This window comes from Crinia signifera, chromosome 5 (assembly GCF_055691185.1).
Source record: "Crinia signifera chromosome 5, ASM5569118v1, whole genome shotgun sequence".
NCBI classification, from domain to species: domain Eukaryota; kingdom Metazoa; phylum Chordata; class Amphibia; order Anura; family Myobatrachidae; genus Crinia; species Crinia signifera.
This window is the reverse complement of record NC_139221.1, coordinates 52,935,609-52,963,410: the sequence shown is the minus strand read 5'-3', so window position 1 is coordinate 52,963,410 and position 27,802 is coordinate 52,935,609. Positions and strand designations below refer to the sequence as shown.

Below are 27,802 nucleotides of genomic sequence, written 5' to 3'. Positions count from 1 at the left end.
CATAGGTAGCCAATAAGATCATTAGAACATTCATAGGATTACACCAATTTGTACTTGCTCTAGAACACTCATAATCCCACTCTACACTATACCCTATCCAAAGATTAGAACACTCACCATTCTAGCCAATCAAAATGCTAAAACATTCACAGGACTAGTAATAAAACAGAAAAAGAGATACTCAATTATTTCAAACAAGTTCAATTGTTATAGTAGTGATTCCATTCATTGTTTCATTTGAGACATTTTAACAATACATTGAATTGCCAAATTTAATCAAAGATTTTGTTAGGAATTCACTTCCCCAATACAGGAAACCAGTGAAGCTGTTTGGCTGAGATTTTTGTGTTGTGTTATACTGTAGCATAATGGGAATTACTAAGGTGTGCTCGATTGTGGTTGGCGTCTGTCTTGGTTTCCTCTTCTGTTACCATTGAGTGCTTTCACACCGAAGCAACACTAGTCATCTAGATAATAATGCCATGCGGTCCGGAGTGTAGCACTATTAGATGTTTGTACTGTGTTTGTAGTAAGGAAGAAGAAAGCTTATAATATTTTTGCAATAATTGATGTTCCAGAGACTTGGATGACTGGGTGGGGTCGGGGGGTGGTTTGATGTGTTTTAACTGTTTTGTGTTTCATTGAGTGAGAAACAAAATAATACAAGTAAGACTGGTAAACAATGGATACTGCATGGTGGTAGACCGCCGGTGTACTGATCGAGCGCCCTTTCAAGGTTTGTTTACACAAATGATGTCAGTCCCTGTCACGCAGCCAGGCAGGCACTTGAATTTAACCACTCAACAGACAAGAAAAATGTCTATATGCAATATGTCAACCTTTTGACCCAAAAGGTTGACATAAAAAGTAGACACATAAGGTCAACTTGAGTTTTTCATGTTTTTATTTTTAATTGGCTAGTTCTTTTTTTTTTTTCCAAGTACTGTTTATTGAGTGAACCACAGTAGAATGACAAATACAATATAACGCATTTGCGCTAACAGGTTTTAAATGAGTTAGAATACAATAAAGTGATTCATAATTTTATAAGTAAGGAAGAGAAGCAAATACCTCGCTATGGCGGTGTGGCAGGCCGCCCGTAGTAGCGATCCAGCAAGGTAATTAGAAAAGTGAAAAGAACAACATAGAAGTCACAAGGAGTAGTAGGTAAGTAAAATAAAGTAGGACCTCCTCAAGGGGTAGCACATACCAAGGGGGTAAAAAAAAGGTTGTTAGATTATAAAGTTACAAGGGAGAGTAGTTCAGGCGTTAAATGTTGATGGAGTATTTTGAGAGGTAATCCAGGTAATCCATATTTATTAAATGTTTTCGAGGAATTACGTATAATAGTGGTTATATACGCCATTTTGTAGACATACCAAATGCGAGATATGATTGCTTGCATCGGAGCTGGGGGGGACTTTTTCCAGTCAACAGCAATTTGACATGTCATTGCTGATATTATATGATGGAATAGTTTATTTTGATGTCGGTTTAGAGTGGGAAGGGTTAAAGGAAGTAGAAAATATTTGGGATCCGGGGGGGACAGTGACATGAAATAAGCTTGAACGTAAGGTTATGAGTTCTCTCCAAATATTGGTAATTTTCGGACAGGACCACCATATATGTAGAAATGTACCTTCAGCAGTACACCCCCTCTAGAATCTATCTGATACATCCGGTAACATAGCTTTTAAACGAGAAGGTACATAGTACCGACAATATAGCAGCCTATAGACATTCTCCTTAATGTTCACACATATAGAGCTGGAAGGGGCATTTCCCAAATATCAGCCTAATCTTCGGGTCTAAGGATTGTTTTAGGTCTCTTTCCCATGCTAACTCACGTGGTTCTCGAGTTGAGCCTGGGCCTTCCCCCAGGAGTGTATGGACTAGAAATTAATCCTCTAATGGATGAACATTTCCAGCAGATGTATTCAAAAGAGGTTAGGGGTCTGGCAGTGAGAGCTGTTGTCATTTTTAAGTGAAAATGCCAAATTTCCAGATATCTAAATAAATCTGTGTTTGGGATTGCCTTTCCATCACAAATTCTGAAAACAAAGGAAAAATTTTGTCACAGGTAATATCGTTAAGATAGTAGATATTCTCAATTTTCCATTTAATAAAGGAGGATTTGAATTGGCTTGTTCTTTCTTCACCATACTTGTTGGCACAGAGGGAGAATATAATAGCGAGCGTAGCAAGGCACTTAGCCCGAAGCAAGGCGAGCAAATCGAGCTATGCCAGGGTATGCGTTACACCATACCTCCCAATATGACCCATTCCAGTAGGGACAAAATGCTCTGCTCCTGGACTTCCTTGCCTCTGGCAGTTGTAGAGGTGGGACTGCACCACTGTCGCGAATTCAAATAGGGGAGCTACACCTGCCAGTGAGTCTGGACTGTGCGGTTTAGGGTGGCAGTTGATGGGGTTCCCCTATCTAAATTTTGGACTGTGCTGCAGCCCTGCAACTGCCACTAGCATGGATGTCCAGAAACAGCATCTTGTCCCTCCTGGAATGGGTCATGTTGGGAAGTATGGTTACACTGATTGGGGTCCATGGTGTAATGGTTAGTATTACTGCCTCACAGCATTGAGGTCATGGTTTCGATTCCCATCATGGCCCTAACTGTGCGGAGTTTGTATATACTGCTCGTGCTTTCATGGGTTTTCCGCCCACAATCCAAACATATGTAGGTAAATTGGCTCCCAACAAAAATGAACCCTAGTATGAATGTGTGTGCGTATATATGTGGTAGGTAATATAGATAGTAAGCTCCACTGGGGCAGGGACTGATGTGAATTTTCAAATATTCTCTGCAAAGTGCTGCAGTATATGTGTGCGCTACAGTATTTAAATAATAATAAATAAATAATTAGACACCCCAAAATGATGAAAAACTCATATCGTGTCTAACTTTTCATGTTGACCTTTTGACCCCGTCGACCTTTTCACCCTTTCGACCTGTTGTGTATCCAGCATAAGTCTAGTATAATCTTACATGGAAGCACTTGCCTTGCGTATGAAATGCAACTACTTTAGTCCTATTGCTATTTTACCACTTTATTCTCAGTCTCACGGTATTGACATTACTATTTATGAAGGGGAAACATATTTCGAAATCCTTTCCTGTTATGATGGCTAACTCCAATGCTTAAGTGTTATTTATGCATGCCAAAACCTACATATCATACAATGGCGGTGGTTACCGGTGACTCTTGTGGACTAGAAGGAGTAGAAACTCGATACTTACTCAAAATATCACCATAAGCACGGCCTATAAAAACTTCAACTAAACCCAATTATTGAAAGATTCACATATAAAGCACTGATGATGCCCTGTTCAGACCATTCATTAGTTTCCACAGCCATATACACATCCCACAGCTTTCGGGAAACGGCTACAGTGCTGCCAATACGGGGCAGAAAGCACGTACATTCAACATCCAAAAGTAAGAGAACCCAAACGGATAAAATGAGGACACCCAAGTTAGCGCAATCTTAAGCTCCGTACGCACGGAGTAATATATTGCTCAGCAATCATATTGCTCAGTGTCACCTTTTCATCAGCAACCAGAGACGGTCACTGATGAAAAGGAGATACTGCCGAGGAAACTGCAGGGGGACACAGCTGTTCGCCAGGTAGCCGCTGCTGGGCTGGTCATGGGAACGCGCTTCCGGCGATAATCACCCCGTACGCACAGGGATATGGTTGTTTATCGACCATATCCCATACACCGTGTGTATGGGGCTTTAGAGAAGATATTAGTGTAATATAGGGAAAAATTAAATATTTTGTTGTTTAATAAAAATTTTTAATGTTCCTGGTGAGAAAACATAGTACAGTTTATTGCTCTCCTCAACACACCTACTTGTATTTACTACTCCAGTACAGATTGTAATACAACTAGGCTATAAATAAGTAAATACAATAGGCAACCAACACACTGACTGGGCCCTTATGATGCTGTTCATAGACCCAGAAATCTGAGAAGCCAGACCACATAATCTACAGGCGCAGTGTATGCATGGGGTCTTAAGTACTGCTATAAATGCAGCTGCAGTTGTCCTGATTAATGAGAAGCAGTTGAGCTTTAAACTTCACATTATGTTATCATAATCACTGGGAAATTAAACATAATGCTGTTTGACATATTATATAGGAGGGTATGAACAGATTAGAGGCTCCTCCTACCTCTCTAACCACTACTTCCCCCCATGCCCAGGTCCCATCCCTGTTTCATACCATACACTGCTTTTGCATTATAAGACACTGAATGCTGTGCAAGTGGGTGAAGCCTTTTTCTTGAGGGAACACAAAGGCAAATAAGGGGAATGAAACACTTAAGTATTAACAAGTGGAATCTCACCAACGTATGAACTTAATAGTTCATGACTCCTCAATAGTATACTTACCCCTTACTCTGACCTTCCTTCACTCAGCCTAACCATTGCTTCACTCAGCCTAACCCTTCCGCTCACCCTTACAGCCAAACATTAACCCTCCCCCTGCAGCACTTACCACCCCCACCTCCACAGCCTCAACCTATCCTCCTACCCCTATCTTCTACTCCCCTTCCTCAAGTGCCTAAACCTAAATTCTCCAGCCTAAGGGGGTATTCAATCCCCGCCACTATTTCCAACAGGGAAATAGAAGAGGGTGCCTATTCAATGCTGACTTGTCCGACAGCATTGAAGAGGCAGATCGACAGAACAGGCCCGGCTTTGAAAGCGGCCGGGCCCGTTTTGTCCAATACGGCCATGAATTATCGCATTCATGGACGAATCTTGACAATCAATGGCCGTTTACGTGGACACACCCCCTTTTCACCAATCGCGAAGCGGGACATTGAATCCCATCTGGCGATATGCTGTTGAGCAAAATGGATACGGGCCAGGGTCATGGCTGTCGGGAAAGATCGACAGTCGTGACCCGGGATTGAATACCCTTCATACTCTAGGATTCCCATGTCAGTATCTTGGGAATCCAGCGCCAAAGTTGTGGCCACTGGATGTGATACTGGTGCCGGCATCTTAACCGTATCACATGAATACTACATGTCATTTTTATTTATTAGTTCTTTATTCATGTATATCTACAAAAAAAGTGGAATAATATTTGTACTCACTGCCTGTGTCGCCTGCAGCCTTCTCTGTAGTAGAGCATTCCTTTGGCATCTCCTCTACTCCCTGAGCCAGATTATCTCCTTGCAATCTAAAACACAAAAAGTACTGTTACAGAGGAGTTGGGAACCCAGTGTAAGGTATAACAAATAAAATATTCATGTAATAAAATGAATAATCAGTCTACACAGTGTGAAAGCCAATCCAACCTTTTGGCAATTCAGCAATATTAAACCCTAAACCACAGGTTCTTTAAGTCAGTCCTCAGGACCCCACACAGTGTAAAGGTGGCCATTCATCGACAGATCGATTGTGAGATTGGGCTGGTTGGAACAAAGTCCTGGTAATGGATGAGAGCAAATGACAGTTGACTATTTTCTTTGAATTGCTGGAAAACTGCCAAAAACTGTCATTCAGATATTACCAGGTTTTTGTTCTAACCAGCCCAATCTGGCAATCGATTTGTAGATGTATGGCCACCTTAAGTTTTGCAGGTCTCCTCACAGAATCAAGTGAAATAATTAGCTCCACATGTGTCAGTCAGTAATGAGTGCACCTGTCGAGTGGCCTGGAAACCTTGAACTGTGTGGGGTCCTGTGAACCAAGTTTGAGAACCACTGCCCAAGACTATAGGGAAGATTTAAAGCACCAATGATTTACAGTAAAAAGCAATACCAATTTGATTTTTCCATTTTAATTATCATCAAAGGCTATTACATTTACCGTGATGTATAGAATGTTAGTGTAGCTGAAAGGTATTATTGCAAAAAGTTGCAGTTTATTTATTTATTTATTTATTATTTATTAACAGTTTCTTATATAGCGCAGCATATTCCGTTGCGCTTTACAAAGGAGACAGTGATACAACAAACAGGGTATTTACAGACAGTCAAAATGTAGGAGGGCCCTGCTCGCAAGCTTTCACTCAATAGGGAAATAGGCATTGATACATAAGGATAGAAACTGTATTCTTTATTGCATCGATTCCACCAGAATGCAAGGTTCTGTGACTGGTTCTTCAATTTGATAAGCTTGCCTGAAGAGATGAGATTTTAGGGAACGCTTATAGGTTTGGAGACTGGAGGAGAGTCTTATTGTGCTTGGGAGGGCATTCCACAGAGTGGGTGCAGCCCGAAGAAAGTCCTGCAGTCGGGAATGGGAGCGAGTAATGAGTGTGGATGAGAGATGCAGATCTTGGGTGGAGTGTAGAGGTCGTGTTGGATGATATTTTGAGATAAGAGAAGATATTTATGTTGGTGTAGTTTGGTTTATGGCTTTGTGTGTAAGTAAAATAATTTTGTATTGAGTACGGTAGAATACAGGTAAACAATGAAGTGGCTGACAGAGTAGCTTTGCAGACGATGAACGTCTGGCTAGGAAGATTAGCCTTGCAGCTGCATTCATAATGGACTGTAGTGGTGAGAGTCTGTATTGGGGAAATAAGGAGACTATTGCAATAATCAATGCGTGAGATGATGAGAGCATGGATTAGAGTGTCTTGTGTAAGGTAAGGGCGAATTTTAAATATGTTTTTTAGGTGCATGTGGCATGATTTTGGGACAGATTGAATGTGGGGTACAAAGAAAAATTCTGAGTCAAGGATAACACCTAGGCAGCGAGCTTGAGTGATTGTCATCTTCTCAACAGCAATAGAGATATCAGGTTGGTAACTGCTATTTATTGGTGGAAATATAATAATTCTGTTTTTGAGATATTACATTTGAGGTGGTGATATGACATCCAGGATGAAACAGCAGAAAGGCATTCAGAGATACGGCTCAATACAGATGGGCACAGGTTCGGGGAGAATGGGTAGAGCTGAGTATCATCCGCATACAGATGATACTGAAATCCAAAGTAGCTGATTAGTTTGCCAAGAGATGAGGTATAGATTGAGAAAAGCAGAGGACCTAAAACTGAACCCTGAGTTACTCCAATTGAAAGAGGTAGCGAAGAGGAGGTAGAATCAGAGAAACGAACACTAAAGGAGCAGTTAGATAGGTAGGATGAGAACCAAGAGTGGGCTGTGTCTTTAAGACCTATGGATTGTAGTGTTTGGTCAACAGTGTTAAAAGCAGCAGAGAGATCTAGAAGAATTAGTAGTGAATATTGGCCTTTAGACTTAGCAGTGACCAGATCATTCATAACTTTAGTCAGTGCTGTCTCTGTGGAGTGTTGGGAACAAAAACCTGACTGAAACGGGTCCAGTAAGTTTTGCAAGTTAAGAAAGCGTGTGAGGTGAGTGTAGGCAAGTCTTTCAAGTAGTTTGGAGGTGCATGGAAGTTGAGAGATGGGACGGTAGTTTGAGAGAGAGCTTGGATCAGAATTCTGTTTTTTTTCAGAATCGGAGTAATAACTGTGTGTTTGAACAATGAAGGAAAGACACCAGTAGAGAAAGAGAGATTACAGATTTTAGTTAAGATTGGAATGAGCACGGGAAACAGAGATTTACTTATTTGCGAGGGCATAGGGTCAAGGGGAGAGGTAGTAGAGTGGGAGGAAGAGAAAAATGCAGATACTTCATCTTCATTCCTGGGATCAAATGAAGTAAATGCGTCAGAGCGCTCAGGTATGGAATTGAGCATATCACCAACTGAGTTGGAGCATACCAATTCATCTCTGATCTTGTCAATCTTATCCCTGAAGTAGAAAGAAAGATCTTGTGTATGGATAGTGGTCGGTGGCTTGGGTGAGGGAGGGTTGAGAAGGGATTTAAATGTATTAACAATACGTTTTGGGTTAGATGCTTGAGCAGAAATGAGAGTTTGGAAATATGTTAGTTTGGCAGTTTCCAGGGCATAACTATAGGACTGGTAGATAGTCTTATATGTAAAGAAATCATTGTGTTGCAAAAAGAAGTGGGGGTATAACATCAGATCTGTATTTTCCCTTAAGCTCCTCCCCCGGACTGGGGTATTGGCCGGTGACGTCAGGTAAATATTTAACAAAGGCGCCTGTGATGGGAACAACCCATAGATGCCCAGGTTAAACTTTAACAAGGGAATTCTATGGAGCCGTGACTAGCCAATCAGTCGCGGAGCAATTCTGCTGCCTCGTACCTATTTGGCGGCCATAAATATGGATACGACATTGGAAAATACAAATCAGGTAAATACGGCAGATTAGTAAATTTGCCCTTTTTCACGATTCCCCGAAATACAGCCAATGCCGGTCGTATCCATTCGTACCTGGGATCAGCAGATTAATAAATTTCCCCATAAAGTACATTTTCCCCAATTAACCTTAAGATTTGGCATCACAAATATATCTAATGAACCCTAAATCATCACTGAGATTATAAAGGTTAAGTATTTTTTATCATAATTTTGGTTAATATGTTTAAACTATTTCCAATGGAATTAGACCAATATTACTTTGATCTCTTTATAAAAGGATATATTATAAACATTGGCCAGAACGGTAGATGAATACTAATGTAGTCTAATATTACTTACTAGACACTAATACATTGGCAGAACTCCACAGATCTGGCATTTGTGAACACTAGGATAAAATTAAAAACTATAAGCAGCTTTTCTGAGAAATAGTAATGAATACTTTTTAACAAACGGATAAAGTGATCCGATGCCGTTGGCTTCAGTACAGTTAGCTCACAAATGAATGAAAATGCAAAATTCCAGTAAATACTAAGAGAAAAATATAAATCACAATATTACTTTTTAATATAATTAGAATTTTGTTGTATGACGAGACTTAATCAATAAGTGTATGCCTTTATATTCTCAGGCTGTAGTCACAGTATATGACTCACTTCCATATTACAAAAATTAAAATTATTTTATGTCAAATAATATGAAAAGGGTGTTATCATACACTTTTCGCATTATTTTAGTATCACCTGAATGTACTAATGGGCAATTGGAGGATAATTCCCAGAATACTCCTCCGTTGCATTTTTCTAGTAACATTTTCTATTTTTGTAATGGGGAAATGCGATCTGCATAAAAAATGACTTGTAGAAAAAAACAAAAAACGATTTTGGCTGTGTTTCCATCAAAAGCAGATGGATTATCGGATATTCCGTCAATCCACCTGGTTTTTCGCAATCTATTCATGTCGAAAACTGGCGTATATTCGGCAAGACGGCAGTTTCGACATCAATTGAATACAGGGCCGGACTCGGCATCTGGCACTTCTGGCAAATGCCAGAAGGGCCAATGGCTGCATGGGCTGCGGGGCTGGATTGTCCACTCAATTAACATTCATTTCCGGCAGAAAATCCTCCGTGGCAGCACTGTGTAAAGAGGGTGGAGATGTGCGTGAGACGTGATCGCGTAATGACATCACGTTGAGTCAATGCAACGCGACCCTCTATGCACAGTGCTGTCCAGGAGGATGTACAGACATATCAATGTGGACATCTAACCATACCAGAGATGGGTCCATGTCACTCCTGTCCCCCAGCCACTAATTGCAGCTGCAGTGCAAAGGAAGCGGAATCTAAGCAGTGGGGGCGGAGCTACATGACACTCAGTCAGTCAGTGCCAGCCCAGAGTCATGGAGAGACAGGAGGAGAGGACTCAGGACAGAGGAGCTGTCACATGCAGTAAGTGTATCATGTGTGTGAGGGAGGGAGGGAGGAAGGAAGGAGGAACACAGTATAGTGTGTCTACATGTCTGCAAATATATGTATGTGTATGTTTGTATATTTGTGTGTGTATCACATGTGTATGTATGTATGTTAATAAAACATATATAGAATTATTTTGCACCATATATTGTATTTATTCACTTTTAGACATGTTTGTCTTGATAAAAGGACTAATAGTCCAGAAACGTCAACTTTGCTATGCGGTACACTTGAGGACAAGACCCCTTTTGAGTGACCACACCCCCTTTTTGGAGCCGTGGTGGGCCTGTGTACTTTAAATGCCAGGGCCTATTTTCAGTCCCAGTCTGACCCTGATTGAATATACCCCTATGTTGGTTTGTTACTACCCAGTTTGTTCTATCACTGTTTCCTAATGTAAAGTGCAACAGAATTTGCTGTGCTCTATAATAAACCATCAATAAAATAAATCAATAATAAATGACAAAGAAAGTAGCAGAGTGAGGTGTGTGGATGGCTACATTTAGGTAGGTAATCCTCCTGCTTTTCTCTGCTTGAGGATCAGTAGCAGGCAGTAGGGCTTATTCTGCATCCTAAAACCCTGGTAACGGGAATAATTAAATGGCTGATTGCTCCCAGAGCTTAACAGGGTTCCCCACCTACCCAGTCCTAAAATCCTCTCTGATTAGCTAAATGTAAACGGAGATCTGGAAAGTTCAAAATTATAGCCATAAGGCAATATGTGGCGAGTACAAAATGCTGATAATCCCACTTTAAGAACAAATCAATCAATGCTGCACTTTTATTTAGGCATACGCAAACTTCAACTGTGATCACAAATGCAGTGGGGTAAACTCATAGGGCAGTATTCAATGTTAAATTTCGCCGTGTGCAGCGAATCCTGTTTAGGATTAGCTGAACACTCGCTGCGTTCCGGAGGGCTGGCTGCCACTCGCTCTCTCCGTATTCAATGTCGGAGGGGCGAGTAGCCCCTCGCGGCAAATCTTAACCCCTGCAGCGGACGAGCATCCGCGGCAGGGAGCCGTGGGACGGTGGCAGGCAGGGAGATTGAAGTCTCCCTGCCTGCCCCAGAACGTATGTGGGGGGGAGGTGGGCCCCCCCCGGGACCCAGGCAGCACAAGCTGCCCCGCCCCCCCAGAGTCAGCAGGGGACCGGGTATATTCACTGCTCCCGATCATGCATATGTAATGATCGGGTGCAGTGAATATATGAATATCTAATGAGCGGCTGGCTGCTCTGTGTAAAAAAATAAATATATATATATATTTTTTTTATTATTAAAATATATATTCATGTGCTATAAGCACATGAATAAAAATAACATGCCCCTTCTCAGAATAAAATTCCTGATTTTTTTACACCAAAATTAAAACAAAAAAACTTTTATTTAAAAAGTTCACATTTAACTTCTCCATGAAAAGATGGAGAATTGCTACACGGAGGGACACGGCGAAAATCACTCAGAAAGATGGCGAGAAGTGCACGTTGAATAGGGTTGCTCGCTTTTTGAGAGCAAAAGTCTCCATCCAACGCGAGAAAAGCACAAACTCGCCATAAAACATGGCAAATTTTTCTCATTGAATACTGCCCATACAAAGGACAACACTGCATCTCACTTTTACAAAAACATGACCACCTTCTTTTATTATTTAGGATAAACCTTATAGCCAGATAATGTTATGGGATTGCATTGAATTTTTATATATTAATCTTCATGAGCAGGGTCCTCCAACCTCTTTTTCTCACCCTGCACAGTCCTTGTCTTCTGTGTGCTCTTCCTGACATTCAGAGACTGTAATCATTTCAGTCTACCTTCCCTGGGAGCACTACTGTTATTAACTGTTGTTTAGTTAATTAATGGGACATATTTACTAATAATCAGGTCTAACGGCCCATACACACTGAGCAATTTTGGCTATTAACTATGAGATCTGTCTAGACTGCATAGAAAGTAAGCTCAGATTGCTCCATGTGTAGAGGCCATAGTGATGGGTGGTCCCGCGATTACCATCACCCTAATAGATTTTGACTGCATGCCGTCAAAATCAAGTAAGATCACCAGTGTTCTCACACAGATTGCTCAGCAAACATCGCTGGTGCAGCAGCGATATGTGCTGAGCGATCAGATCGCTCAGCATGGGGATCCCATCACTCCGTGTGTACGGGTATTTGGATCCGATAATTATAATTGCGTATCACTGCTATTTGCAACAATAATAAATGATGGATTGCCCAAATTCATAAAAAAAAAAAAAAATACTGTGCAGGCATGGAGGTGTATTCAATGCCACGACGAGGGGGGTTTGAACGGCAAGGATGGCTTATTTTCAGTATCCAACCCCCTCGCCGTATTCAATGTTTTGCCAGAATCCTTGCCGTCGGAGGACAGCGTGAATCCCCTTAAACAGCGAGTCCGCTGCATTTTGTGGCGGGCCCCGCTCTTTTGATGGCCACACCCACCATTTCCGCCTCGCTGAAAGGAACCAGTGAGGTGGAAACGGCAAGGGAAGGGGAGGCAGTTGAATACTCTGATGGCAAGCTATCGGCACAGCTTGTCATCATAGTTCGCCATCAGAGCATTGAATACACCTCATGGTCTGCTGATCTGGAGAGTGCGCAGGAGATTTTATCACATTCTAGAGCATGGTAAATTAAATTAAAAACCGAGGGGGACTGTTTTTGCAAGTGAAATTTGCACAGGTAATCCCCCCCCCCAAAAAAAAAAAAACTACAGTCTAATTGATAAATATTGTAGGACACTATATAACGGTCTGATTTCCCTCAGTATGGTTTGCTTACCAGTAATTCTACTTCATTTTTTATATGTATACTGCATATCATTGTAATTTCCCCTGTCCAATGCTACAGACACTTGTTGCCACCATAAGAATAAAATATATATATTTTTTATAATTGAATTACAATAGATCAAGAACTAATATTTGAAACTTATCCAAAACAGTTATATAAAACAAAAAGTTAAATTAACATTTGTAAAATATTACAACATCACGAATATCACCATCGGACATTTGTGACTTTCATTTCCCCAGTGGATGCTCATCTAAGCAGCTGCCGTATGCACTCTAGGGGCTGAGGACATCAAAATGTGGCTAAGGGGCGTTCATTTACATTTCCCAGACAACCGTCAGGTGGGGGGTCCCGCTGTGCTGACCAATCAGCAGTGGCAGACAATGGGATAAGGTGCAGGGATGCAGAGGGACTGGGATATTATCTTCCAGCAGCCACCCAGTTAGCGTTTCTGGTTGGTCGCATAACGACCAGGTCAGATAACTTACATACCAGTGTGGCTTCAATTGATGCATTTAATAACTTTTAAGTATCCTATCTACAACAATGTTAATATAACCTTACAATATGAGTTGTGAGCCAGGGTGAGACTCATTTGAAATGTATAAACAAATATAAATGAAAATTACACTATTTCCCTTGTAGTTCTTTCCAGAAAACACAGTCCAGATGCCCTTACACTACAGCAATGCCGCACTACCACATGCTAGCTACACTGTTTACCTTGCACACCTTGAGCAGATGTTTAGTGTGACTTTCGCCTGTGGTTCAGTGCCGTAAGTGCTACGTCCTTGGCTAAATTTACTTCCTGATGGCATGAGGCTGGTAACACCTTCCATTCGGAGGTCATCAAGGTCTTCTGAAATACAAACAACCAAACAGACACTGAAATTATGTCATTTTTAAACAGACACTGACATTATGTCATTTTCAAACAGACACTGACATTATGTCATTTTAAGAGCAACAGTGACTAATATTTAAAGTAAACAATTATTTTAATTTATTTTTACTACTGTATATGCTTGTGAACAAAGGAGCCTGAGGATAATAATCTGCATTCCAAATTGTTAATCCCAACGATTATATGATGGAGCTGTATAAATACTGAAAAATAATAATAATAATGATGATCACATTGAAATAATGTAAGAAAACAGTAAAACAGTCATATAATTAGTAAAGTACAGCAGATAACTCATTGTTTTCATTAGGTAGTTTACAGACATCACATAAAGAATAATTAGGGAGAAGAGAGAAATGTAGGCATTCCTACTAATAACAGAACCTTCAGATGTCACTCCAGGATGACACCAGCATGGCACCTCTAAATCAAAGGCTCTTGAACTAAGACAGCATTGCCCAGGGGAGTCTGAAGAGGCTGTTGTGACATTCTAGCTGTACTGGAGGTAGGTAAGTGCGTATTCGGATTTACCCGGATCTCATAACGGAATCTTATTGGCTATCAACGGTCACATGTTTTGGCTCCAAAATATGTGACAGCCGTATAGCCAATAAGATCCAGTTTGAGATCCGGGTAAATCCGGATCTGCACAACTCTAACTGGAACAATCCCTATTATACTGTTAGTAAGCGGTGTAAATTTTTTTAAATAAAAAAATAAATCTATATTGTTCAATTTTAAATGATGCAAAACATGATTAAGAAATGTATCCAAGCATGATTGGTTACTGAGCAGGTGAATCTAAGCATCATATTAAAAACTGAATAGATTGACCTATAGATTGCACTACATAGTAAAATAGTTTGTAAAGTTGAAAAAAAGACATTAGTCCATCAAGTTCTACAATCCCAATCATTATGTACGGCCAAATTCTGTATGGCCTTCAGTTGTTTGAAAATCGCTAATTGGCGAATTCACTGAAGCGCATATACGCAAGGCCAAAAACTGTGATTGCATCCTAGAATGATGCAACCACAATCCGAGTGAAAGCAGGGGGCTGTGATGTGGCGTTGGGTGGGCGGTGAAGGGGCATTGGGTGGGCATAGTCAGGACAACGGAAGGGTGACCAGCCCGTTTTTATGGTGGAATTGATTTATTTCATATGGTAACAATAGTATTCTTCTCAATACCGCTTTTTTACCCAAAAACTAGTCCCGCTTTCCACTGAACTTCCTTGTTTTTGCCTGAAATAAGACATAAGAATTATATTTTCAACCAAAAATATATCTGCTTGGCGTCCCCACCTACCAATGATTATGCACCGCTATGTTGTGTGTATCTGTACATAGCAAGCAGTGGCATCTGCTGAAGTGTGTTTATGCGTGTCGCTCCTTCACGAACGTTTGAGTGTCTTTTTTTGAATACTGGTCGCTATGGCAGCAGTGCTTTTGTTTATAGTCTTCAAAAAATTGATTAAGTGAAAATCCTGTTAGGTATTTGCTGCCTCAGCATACATATTGCATCATAATACCAGCATTTACACAGCTTGTGATGGATTGCTTGATAATTTTCCATTGTTTCTAATACATAACAATACCACATTTTCAAACAGCACCTATGGCAGGACAGATTAGGAAAACCCTTTCCTTTATAACCACTGCAGAGAGAGTGCATGGGTGTAGGTAGGGCTAAAAATGACAAAGTGGAAAAATAAATAAAAAGTAAAACTTTGTGCGCGGTAGCAATACGTGAAGAAAAAAGGAAGTCATTGTGAGCGCCTCTTTTTCAAAGCATATAAAGATATTCCCTGGACCTGTGCCCTCTGCAGCTATATGAAAGTCTTGCAACACCATCACCTTGGTAACCTATCGCCATGCATCGTGAGTGCCCTCTTCTCAACACAACTGAACAAGGAATCTTTTGGCAATACCAGTTTCCCATGCTTCTCTATCAATTGAAATGACCTGGCTTTTTGACAGACACTGTTTAATTATGAATGGGCCTGAGACTTCTTTAAGACCTAACAATCCCATTTACCTTCCATTTACACTAAAAAAGGCCATTATTTTTCCTCTTCATTTTCAAATGTAGAATTGGTGTTTACTGTTGCATAGATAAAATGTAAAAGTACAATTTTTTTGTCATAATTTTTTTTTAGTCACCTTAAAACAAACCCAACAGAACCCATTCAGTCCCTTGATTAGCTGAGGGGGTTTTAGTGCACGTAGGGAAGATGCAAATTGCAGTGGTGAGGCCCTTCTGTATGGTATAGCTGCTGACAGCAGGAGAAAAGATAATCCAGGTCCGAGGCTGAGATGCTCTAAAACTACTTGGCTGCAACTAGGCAGTTTCTATGGATTTTGGCTGTTTAAAATTTACATATTAAGACAATCACTAACGAACAACAAAAAAGCTGGAAAACACTGTTGACTTTGCAGAAACAGACATTGAAAATATTGTTTGTTCGATAGCCATACTAAAGAGGGTGCAAAAGAGGCTTCTGAAGAAATGACCGAGGGTAGGGGGAAATATGTAGCGTGGGACCAGTCACCCTGCAATTACGGAGCCAGTGAATGTGCAGAAGGTATCAAAGATTGGAACAGCGTCAGAGCTTTCGCTATCTTTTAGGTACTACTTCACAGAGAGCACTTAAAAACATGGCTGCCGGCACCCGCAGCTATTGGGTTAGAGGGTGTTCTGAATGCAGTGTGGGTGGCACTGGTTCTGCTAGACTCAAAGTCTGTATACACTGCACACCATGCCACTCGGGTACAGTGACAGTTTTGGAGAACTGAAAGCTGTAAAGTCCCATACACACTACACTATGCTGTAGTGTTTATGGGACTTAACACTATATAGTTGACATTATCGGCGGCGGGTCACTAATATTGAGCATACACACTGAGCAATGTCAGTAAATGATATCGTTCAGTGACGAGCGGGACCTGCTGGACATGCAGGTTGTTGGCTATGTTGAACTTCATGTTCCAACCCCTTCTTCATAGTAAGGAATCTCATAGCTCCAAATACTTATGTTTCATAATGTGAATTTTTAAAAGTTCACCTTCGCAATGTTCCTTCAAAAACAAGAGAGTAATAATCCATGGGTGATGGAGATGGAAATTCTATTGAAGATGGGATGTTGCCCATAGCAACCAATTAAGATTCTGGGCCAGAGGCACTAAGCTTCAAAAGTAATAAAATGAAGAGTGATAAACAGTCAACCAATCAGCTCCTGCCTGACACTTTTCAAACACAGTCTGTGACATGGAAGTAAGGAGCTGATGATTGGTTGATTGTCTATCACTCTCCATTGTATCACTTTTGAAGCTTAGTGCATCAGGCCCATAATCTATTATCTTCTAGAAGATGCTAAATAAATAGTGAAGTAGAATCGGATTGGTTGCTATAAGCAACATCCCACCTTCAATAGAAATCCCATCTTCATAAATTTACCCCTAAGATGGAAGCTTATTGCCCTTTAGTCCTTGCTAAACTGCTGAAGTAATATGAAGCTAGGTGGGGAGCGGAAGGGAAGAGCTTGTGTTAGTTCAACTTCGTACTACAGAATTTTGTTGGGATTAAGATCAGAACTCTGACTGGGCCACTCACAGACTTCTATGCTCTTCATTGTAATCCAGTGTTGCTTTGCCTTTTGAAATATTGTCCAATGGAAAGACAAACTTGTTCCCCATTTGCAACTTTATTTTGGCAGAGGGCAGCAGGGTTTTTTTCTGTCCAGGATATGCCTATATTTTGCAGGGCTCGCCTTTCTATCCTGACAAGACTGCTAGTTCCAGCCGTTGCAAAGCAGTCACAATGACAGGAGGCTACCTGGATTGTGTTACGTGGCTGCAGTAGGATTTGTTCCCCAGAGACTTCTTGCCATTTAGGCCAAAAACTTCTACAGACCAAATCGTCGGAGTTTAATTTATGGTTAAAGGTTATTTTTGTGGAATACTGTACCTTGGAAGTTGCTGACCAATACACATCATCTTACATCTCAACCATTGAGTTGTATAACCTGTTTAGTGCCCCAGCTGGCTCCCTTAGTACAGTCTTATATACTGTATGTCATTGTTGTCTGGCTACAGAAATGCAAGTACGATGCCAGATCTAGTAAGTATGGCTGTCATTTCCTACCTATACCGCTTCTTTACAATGGACTGTACTGATCTCTAATGAATGTTTAAACCATTTACCCATAGCCATGTACCCTTCACAGATTTGTATCTATCTATAAACGTCTCTTTCAACTTTTTGTATATTGCATCTTTTGCATCTATGTGAATGAGATTTAATGATAAGCGGTAAAAATCCATTTTATATTAAATATTTTTTTAACAATTTCAGGAAAAGTTTTGGGAATAATTTTAGAAATAATATATGGCCTAGTGCTTATACTATATGGATTACAATATACAAAAAATAAAAATAATTACATTTTATTTCAGATTGCAAATGTGAAAAAAAGGTGGCCGTTCAATTCCTAAAACATATACTTTTTCATGTTGGAAAGTCTGTTAAATCTTAAAAAGCAATAAAAGAAGAACAGCAAGATAATTATCATCGTGTAAAACTGAATTGCATTATAATTATTCAAAATTGTGCATCATGCAGTGATAGCCATTTAACTGTAGAATTTTAATCTTGTAATGTACATACCTATTAGTTATCATCTTAGTATAATTTTTGCTTTACTTTTTATTAACTTCTGCAATGTAAAGGTTTGGGGTTATTGTTTACATCGTATTCTTTTTCATAAACTTCCTGTAAAATTTGCTTGCGTCTCATTTTTCCCTAATTCATTTGGGTCCCTTTTTCCTTACATCTAATAAAAACCTAAAAAGTATAAAAAAAAATAAAAAAAATTGTAAATAATAGTTACTGATCAGTTTTGTCACTGACACCCCGGGATAATTGTAATAGGGTCCGATTTTGTAAAAGTGCAGATTTCTTTCAGCTATTTCGCTTAAGATAATTTTTTGTGTTATTTAATTTATTATTTAAAATACAAAACTGATCTGCAGCACTTTGGCCAAATCAGACCCAATAGTAATGCAGCTCAACAAAGATTATAGATCTTTTTCTTAGGCATGATGTTCTACTGTATATTATATGAAGGAAAAATTATCTGGAAAGACCTATGGAACGGATTCCGAGATGGACACAATGCCAAAGTTTACGCAGTAGAGCGATTATCGGTTATCTCTAGAATGTTGCACTGCGCAATTCATTAATATAGATGGACAGATTTAGTCACAAAGTGACATGTACTGTAGCAACTGTTTGTGGGAATAAACAGAGGTGGCTGCGAAAATGTAGAATGCAGACACATCGCGAGTCGCAACCAATTTTTAGGGCATGTCTCCTGCCTGTAATTGTGATCCCTTACGCAATAACAACTATTCCAAAGTTTCAATGACCATTGTGAGTAACCGTAGCGTGACTGAGAACTTCGATAACTGATCTTCTTCTTTGTATTCAGTCACTTGGAATGACAAAGCTGACAGTGCGAGTCTTAATACATATTCTGGCAACTGCGGCATTCACATTTTTTTGCACAGCTGCTCGTACGCATTTGCAACAGCGGTAGAAATAGTGCATATATCCTAACCAAGGATTTGAATGAAGAGATCTTGTAGGCTTTTTTGTTTTTATAGAAATATATACTAATAAAAGCATGTTTTATTGCTTATGGAAAGGTTTAACCCTTTGCGTGCCAACATCTGTGAGAGATGTGCAAAATATCCGCTAAAAATGCCAGCGTCGCTTACATTTGTTATATAAATTCAAATAAAAAAATGTTGTGTGAAAAAAAAGATTAAATTATTATTTTTCCTATATAAAGGTGAATATAAAGATTATATTTCCTATTTCAAGGTAAACATTGCAGGTCATTATGACTAATAAAAATGGTTTGTTTGGCAATTTTACACCTTTTGACAAACGTATTTGGCATTCAGGTTAAGAATGAACTTATACATTGTCTGTGGCTCTTCAGATGTAGTGTCACTAGCAGTTGCAGTATTCTTACCCAAGTATGCTGGGATGGGTAGTCAGCAGGACGATTAACTTACTTACAGCTAAATATATTCAGGTAACAAAAGCAATTACGTTTTGGAGGAGGTGTATGTCTATTCCGCACTGAGTATTCCTTTGTTCGGACTGTATACAATTCCCTTTTTGCTATGTTCTGTGTTTTTGTATTTTTATTTTATTATACATTATTCTTTGTGTAACTATCCTTTTATATCTTAGCGAATGTGGTGCTACCCTTCTCTAGATATATACATGTATAGCAAAAAAAGAAAAAGTTAGAGATGTTTCAGGTGCAACAAAAGCAATTAATCATGTTATGAAAATAATAAAGAAAATTTACCGGCAACTTTTTTTTTTGTGTAGAAACCATTTTTGTTGCGCGCTTGTGTGTATATATATATATATATATATATATATATATATATATATATATATATATGTGTGTGTAAATCCTGACTAACACAAGCTTAAATTCTCTACACATTCATGGTGATCACCCTATTTATAAAGAGCCACCCAATATCATTTTACATTTAAATCCAATTAGTGGCATGCGATAGTTTTGGTCTCCTTTTGTAAGTGAAACACAATAGAGGTCGGTCAATGACATGCGCTTCGTTTTGTGTAGCATAGTTCACAACAAAATAGTTGAAAATCATTGCAATTCTTCTCTTTGCGGTCTGCTGAACCACATGCATTAAAATGAGAGAAGGCAGTGTGATACTATTGGATTATTGAACCATTCTAATTTCTTTCCATTTCTATGCAGCCCACACACACTTCACCAGCACAGTTCAGGAAGAACTTCACAGAGTTATTTGCCCTTAGGGAATTACATGATAAAATCAAACTATTAAAATACTCATCGTTTATATTGCTGTAGTTTAAATAAATCTTCAAGATCACTTCCCTGGTGTTGAAATGGCTCAATTCATCATACTGCTAATTTCTTAGAAAACATATTTCATGCAATCATTTTAGTGAAAAACTCTATTGCCCTCTGGTGGGGGGAAAAAAAACTAATTTGTAAAGTGAATACAAAATTGGTGAAGAGAATGCTAATTATTAACACATAAAAATACTAAACAAAAAAATCAGACATAAAGGGCGGGATGTATCAATACTCGCATTTCTGTAGTGAAGTGGAGTCCTTTTTTTTGTGGTGTTTTCGCTGGCTTTTTGCGGAGTTTTCCGCGTTATGTATGATTTTTTTCCCTCTGTTCTTAGGTCTGCGGTAATGCAGACCTCCGTCGGAATCTTTTCGGTTTTTTTTGGAAGTAGCCAGCGGACCTCCCCCGCTGGCTACTTCCTAACAGACGCAAGAACACCCAGTCTAGACCAGACTGGTGTCCACGAACTTTGCCGACCAACTTCTTCCGTGGAGTTCAGGACTGTGACACTGCTGCAGTGCACTTAGCAGCACCGCACATCGTTGTCTACAAGGACAGGGTAAGAGGCAAGGTAGTGGGACGCCGCTCCTTGCCTAAACCCGGACACCCCCCCCCCCCCCCCCTCCTCCCACTCCCTCCAGCCAAGAGAACATTTCATCTTATTGGGTTGTGCTGTGGGATGTATTTTCGTGTTGTAGGGGAGGCAAGATTGGTTCTTTTTTGGAAGGTGTGAGGCACAGATCATCAGGGCTAGGCAAGAGGCAGTGTGCCTCACACCTCACTGCCTCTTGCCTAGCCCTGATGATCTGTGCCTCACACCTTCCAAAAAAGAACCAATCTTGCCTCCCATACAACAAGTAAAATACATCCCACAGCACAACCTGTTTTCATAAGGTAAATACAACACTGTAAATACATTATACTTTAATAATTGAACTGTCACAACTGCAGTTCGCCAGCAATACAAGGCGAATTATGTGCAAGAAAAGCTGAGCGCTGCGAGTGTTAATACATAACACAGCGCTTCAGCTACAATACACTACAATGGGATGATCTTGCGCGCCGGAAACTCCGCAATATTTCAACCCGGCTGAGTTTTTTCAGGAACAGGAATCCGAAACTTTATTCATACATCACACGAACAGTCGGCGGAAGCGAAAACGGGATGTCAGCGCGACGGTAGGGATGCCAATCCCGGGGCATTTTTTCAATCCCGGGATTCGGGATTGAAAAATGCTCAATCCTGGGATTCCCGGGATCCCGGGATTGGCTTCCCTAATAATAAAAAACACCCTGGCCGCCCGAGCGCTGGGTGGGTGGGCGGGTGTCAGGGACCGCTGGGTTTGTCAGGGACCGCTGGGCGGGCGGGTGGTTGGTAGGGAGCGCTGGGTGGGCGGGCGATTGGTTGGTAGGGAGCGCTGGGTGGGCGGGCGGGTGGTTGGTAGGGAGCGCTGGGTGGGCGGGCGGGTGGTTGGTAGGGAGCGCTGGGTGGGCGGGCGGGTGGTTGGTAGGGAGCGCTGGTTGGTAGGGAGCGCTGGGTGGGCGGACGGGTGGCCGGCCGTGAGTGCTGGGTGGGAGGGTGGGTGGCCGGCCGTCAGCGCTGGGTGGGAGGGCGGGTGGCCGGGAGCGCTGGGCGGGCGGGCAGCCGTGGATGTGCGGCTGTGCCGTGTGCCCTGCGCAGCGTGACCTCGCAGCGTGACCTCGTCACGCTGCGCACTGCGGGGTATGGGGAAGCCGGGCAGCGTCTGAGTGCTCAGACGCTGCCCGGCATTAAACTGCGCATGCGCAGTTTAATCCCGAAATCCCGGGATTGGAAATTCCAATCCCGGGATTGAAATCCCGGCGTTTTGGGGGCCAAATCCCGGGATCCCGCCGATCCCGATCCCGGGATTGGCCACCCTACGCGACGGTAAGCATTGATACATCCCGCCCAAAGGGTGAAATGTAATAGGGTGAGAGAATAAGAATGTGAGAGATTGGTAAGAAATCTCCAGTTTTTTTAAAGCGGCAATCATTAACACTGCAAAACCAGTTTGAGTTAGCAGTTTAAATGATTGTCGCTTTAAAAACCTGGAGATTTCTTACCAAGTCTCTCACTTTCTGATTCTCTTGCCCTATTACATTTCAACCAAAAGATCAGTACAGAAGTAAATTGTATTTTAATAATTTTTATTGCTATGACCAAACCACAGCTTACTGTACTACACAATAGTTTGCTGAACTTCTATATGTAAAAATCTTACTGTTTAATCTAATGTACAGTTTGACGTTTAGTCAGTCTCTAGATTTCAGAACTGAATAAATACCGATGTGTCCTTATACAGTTATTCAATTAATAGCAGGAAGTTTAAAAGCGTGCAAAATTTAGAAACTGCGTCTTTTTTCACGCCCCTTAGGAGCAAGTCTGATATTTTGGAAAAATCATTAAGCCTTGATGTTCCCCCGAAACATTAAATAGGGTGAGCAGCCCGCACGGGGGTTAAATGGCAAGGGTCGCTTGTTTTCAGCGATCCCCGCCGATTAATCCCCTCGCCAGCCGCATTGAATACGACCCAAATTGTATAAGTGTACAGTGCATTTTCATAAAGATACTCATAGCAACTAACCTGATTCCAGTTATAATTTACCACATACAGTATACTAGATAATCATGTCTACCATATGATGTGTGCAATGCCTGTCCCTTCTTTTTTAGTTTTAGTGAATTCACCCAAAGAAAAGGGAAATGTGATAATAAGAACATAATAAAGGTATTCACGCAGTTAACTGATTTTAAATAAATAAAACTACTGCACGTGAGAAAAACAATCTATCCAAGAAAAGTAACCTCCCTTCATCGATTATTGTGTGCTAATTCTTTCATCCATTTACAGGAGGATGTAGAGTCAGCACAAATAATATTTGTATGAACTACGTTTCCAAAGTGAGTCTTGCCCAGCACTGGATTAATAGAGGTGTTACAGCCTCCTCCTAGAACAGAAATGTTCCGATATAGCAACGGACAAGCCTTACTAAAAACATTCTGGACAACCTTCATTTGGAAGAAATTTGTGCTGGGCTACTAAACATCTGCAATGTTCCACAGTGTTCTGCAGCGCGGCATACTGTAGCATATATAGATGGATGGTGGTGGTTCTAGCACTTAAGTTACCAATAACCGGGAGCAGCTTGACTGAGCGGTCAGGATAGGGTTAATATACAAAGTTGGTGTCAGGCGCTCACCTAGTGGGTTCAGGGTGCTATCAATGGAGGATAGGTAAGAAAGAGAGTGGGAGAACAGTGTAGTAAAACAAAAGCGTTTTATGTGTATAAAAGAGTGATAACAATAATGTATAGTATGGAGTATACTGGCGCCGGACAACGGCTGACAGAAGGATACTGCAGATACGCTACACGGACCTCCCCCGCTGGCTACTTCCTAACGGACACAAGAACACCCAGTCTAGACCAGACTGGTGTCCACGGACTTTGCCGACCAACTTCTTCCGTGGAGTTCAGGACTGTGACACTGCTGCAGTGCACTTAGCAGCACCACACATCGTTGTCTACAAGGACAGGGTAAGAGGCAAGGTAGTGGGACGCCGCTCCTTGCCTAAACCCGGACCCCCCCCCTCCTCCCACCCCCTCCAGCCAAGATAACATTTCATCTCCAGCGGGGCTGTGACTGTGCAGCACTTCTCAGCAATCACAACCAACAAGTGCGCATCAGCCACAGCACCCACACATCACCACCTGTGTAGAGACATAAGCCACAGAGAGAGCTTATGGTAAAAAGGGGTTAGTTGACACCCTCATTCCCCCCAAGGGCTCTCCACATGGTGATTGGTTGGACATACCCCTTTGTATGTAGCATATATAGAACAAAGGCAGGACATAATAAATACGAGCTCAATAGATCTTACAATCTTGTGTACGTTTGATAAATAAATGCGGACTCCCCAGAATCCTTAATCTTAGACAGTACATGACTGGGTCATTGGCTCTCAATCATTAAGCCAACTTTTTTTCCTCTTCTTCGGAAACAAACAAATTGGACCTCATTAAAATATTTATCTAAATATTTAAATTAGGATGGACTAAAATGAGTTTCCTACAGGAAATTAAAATGAGATTTTATTTGCGATAATAAAACATGGGTAAGGACCCATAGTTACATAGTTACATAGTAGGTGAGGCTGAATAAAGACTTGCGTCCATCTAGTCCAACCTATGTTTATAGTAGCTTATCCCTTATTGTATAGTATGTTCTGATATATGAAAGACAGATTATGTTACTTATTCGTACCCATGGATGTTTTTAACCGATATATGTTTATCCAACCTTATTTTAAACATATTTATAGTGTCTGCCGACACCACTACTCCAGGAAGAGAGTTCCAAAGTTTGACTGCTCTGACTGTAAAGAATTTTTTTCTTCTGGATGAACAAAATCTTTTTTTCTTCTAATCTAAGATAGATTAGAAGTGTACACAAAGGCATGCGTCAGCTATCCACAGAGTAATGGTATATTCCCAGGTGGCTAGAACACTAATTACCTACTTAATAGTAAATAAAGGTGGTCATGAATATGTAAACAATTAAAGTTCACTGCATAGCAATATCAAATAAAATAAGTAACACGAGTTTCCTATCTTAATATTTCCAGCATCGAAGGGAAAAAGAAGACCAGTCATCATGTACTTGGGATCAATACATTGGGGAAAATTTACTAAGATACCAATGGCTACGAATGGCTGTATTCATAGCCAGTCGTACCCGTTTCTGGTGATCCCCCCCCAATGGCTTTAACCAGCCCCATGCTGAAAGAGCCGGTCCCAGTTTTACACATTCAGGGGCCAAAGAAGTTGGGGGTTCTCTGGAATTTCTAAAACCATCACAGGACTCAAAGGCCGGTCCTGGCTCCCAAAATACGGGGAACAAAATGAATAGCGGTCCCCCGTATTTTGACAACCAGCACCGGCCCAAACAGCCAGCAGGGTAATGCCACAGCAGGGGTAAACTATTTACACTAATTTCCCTGGCCAGAGCATTATCCCCTGACTGTTCAGCCCAGGCTCGCACTCCCCAATGAAGGGCCCTCTCCAGAATAACCCAAGCCCAGGCTGAAGATCCCACGAAGGCCGCTCCTGATTGTACATTCAGATGAAGGTACTACAACAGGGGAAGGGCTGATACTAGCAATGCCAGGTTAAGGTAAGAGTTGGTTTCTCCACCCTGGGCCTTTTGGGGCTCATCTGCTAACTAGAAAAGAGCATAAAGAGTGTGTCTCAAAAAGCATGAAGAACAGCTAGCTGCTACTGAGCACGTAAGAAGTATTGTTGGTGCATTGTGCGATTCTTACATTACCGTTACAACCTGGTGGAGGAACTAAAGGAGAAATTTAAGTTCATCCTCTCAAGTAGAAAAATCTCTGTACTGTAATTACACTCTTCGCACCGGTTATGGACATTTCTTGGTAAAATATTATAAAACACTTCTCGCATGTAGCATTTTACATAAATGTAATGCCCGCTTATTGAAAAAGAGATGAAATGAGAAGCAAAACACTTATTTTCCTTTGTTGAATTTGCCAGTGTTTTTTACATTAAGAGGCTCTGGCAGTCACACAAAATGACACTAATTTTACTACCAATCTCATAACAGCCACGTAATCCTCTGAAAGCAAGGGTGGTGCCAACTAGGGTTTGGCTGAATCATTTCCAGTACTACGGGGCGTTTAAAATGGGCAATTCTACTTTGAAACACAATATAAAATATGATGAGCAGTGTAAAACTTCCAACATAAACAGAAAGTGGGATTTTCTCGGTTTGCATTCATCGCTGTAAATGTGTAATAACGATCAGTTGGTGAATGAGCCAATAGCACAAACTATGATCGTATTCCGCTAAGGTTTGAAGCAGACAGAGAAGGAGTGTTGTCCAAATATGGATTTTTAAATATAACACGTGCAAAAACATTACGCAGCATATCATAAGATCTAATAATGGGCCTGATTCAGTGTATTTTCGCTGCTTAGCAAGACTGTAAACTCTGCTTGCCAAGCGAGCAAACGCCCACCACTGCCGAGTGAATGCCCCTGCCGGAATGTGAATGGTTGTGTACACTTACACATTTATTTGCATGCAGGCGTACGGGTGAAAATTTGATGGTTGCATAAAATTACTTTTTGGCCCCTTGCAGATAAAGACAGTCTGAACTGACTTTTATCTGGCCCGGAGATGGCCAATAAGGGGGCGGGCACTGATGTCATGTGACATCAGCCACCTGCAATGAGCAGGCAATGGCCCGCCTGCATTCCCAGGAGAACGCCCATTGTTTTCATGGGGATGCCCAGAAAACCCGGGGAGGTTTCCCTGCCCCAGCCCACTCTTAGCCCCCTTCCCTCCCCTTTGTGTGCGAACGCCCAGCGAGTGTAATACTCGCCAAAGACATTCGCAAATTGGGTCCGCAAATGCAGATATTCACCGATACGCATGCACAGACCCGAAACATCAGTATCTGCAGCAAATTCACAGGAGATCGATCCAAGCTGAATCAGGCAAAATGTTCCAGTGTTTAGGCAATTCTTGCAGATGAAACACATACGGTGACGAGCCCCTGATGGCGAGCTATATGGCAAGCAGTGCTGATGGCTCGCCATCAGAGCATTCAACGCTGTCCCCTTAACTCGCTCTTTCCACCTCGCTGGTTCTTTTCAGCAAGGTGGAAATGGCGGGGCTCATTGCATTTGCAGCGAGCCTTAGCGTTTACGGGAATCCCTAGAGTGGTGTTTCTCGGCAACATGTAATAGAGTGGTGTTCCTCGGCAACATGTAATAGAGTGGTGTTCCAAGGCAACATGTAATAGAGTGGTGTTCCAAGGCAACATGTAATAGAGTGGTGTTCCAAGGCAACATGTAATAGAGTGGTGTTCCTAGGCAACATGTAATAGAGTGGTGTTCCTAGGCAAAATGTAATAGAGCGGTGTTCCTAGGCAACATGTAATAGAGCGGTGTTCCTAGGCAACATGTATTAGAGTGGTGTCCATAGGCAACATGTAATAGAGTGGTGTTCCTAGGCAACATGTAATAGCGTTTTGTTCCTAGGCAACATGTAATAGAGCTGTGTTCCTAGGCAACATGTAATAGAGCTGTGTACCTAGGCAACATGTTATAGAGCTGTGTTCCTAGGCAACATGTAATAGAGTTGTGTTCCTAGGCAACATGTAATAGAGTTGTGTCCATAAGCAACATATAATGGAGTCATGTTACTAGGCATGTAATAGAGTTGCGCTCCCAGACATGTAATAGAGTTGCGCTCCCAGACATGTAATAGAGTTGTGTTACTAGGCATGTAATAGAGTTGTGCTACTAGGCAACATGTAATAGAGTTGTGTTCCCAGGCATGTAATTCAGTTGTGTTTCTAGGCAACCTATAATGTGCGCTGAAAAAATGTACA

At 41.2% G+C, this 27,802-nt stretch overlaps 1 protein-coding gene across 2 annotated transcripts in view; it reads right to left on the bottom strand.

Annotated features, from left to right (window-relative positions):
* Positions 1 to 27,802, bottom strand: part of C5H8orf34 (chromosome 5 C8orf34 homolog) — a 221,400-nt gene that overhangs the window by 65,110 nt on the left and 128,488 nt on the right. Inside the window, exons 8-9 of one of the 2 annotated variants that reach the window (XM_083187222.1) lie at positions 13,260 to 13,386; positions 5,131 to 5,216 (exon numbers count right to left, since the gene is read on the bottom strand). In XM_083187222.1, the coding sequence (XP_083043348.1) occupies positions 5,131 to 5,216; positions 13,260 to 13,386 (213 nt within the window). Of the gene's footprint in view, positions 1 to 5,130; positions 5,217 to 13,250; positions 13,387 to 27,802 lie in introns of both variants that reach the window. The other variant, XM_083187221.1, reaches the window with a different exon arrangement.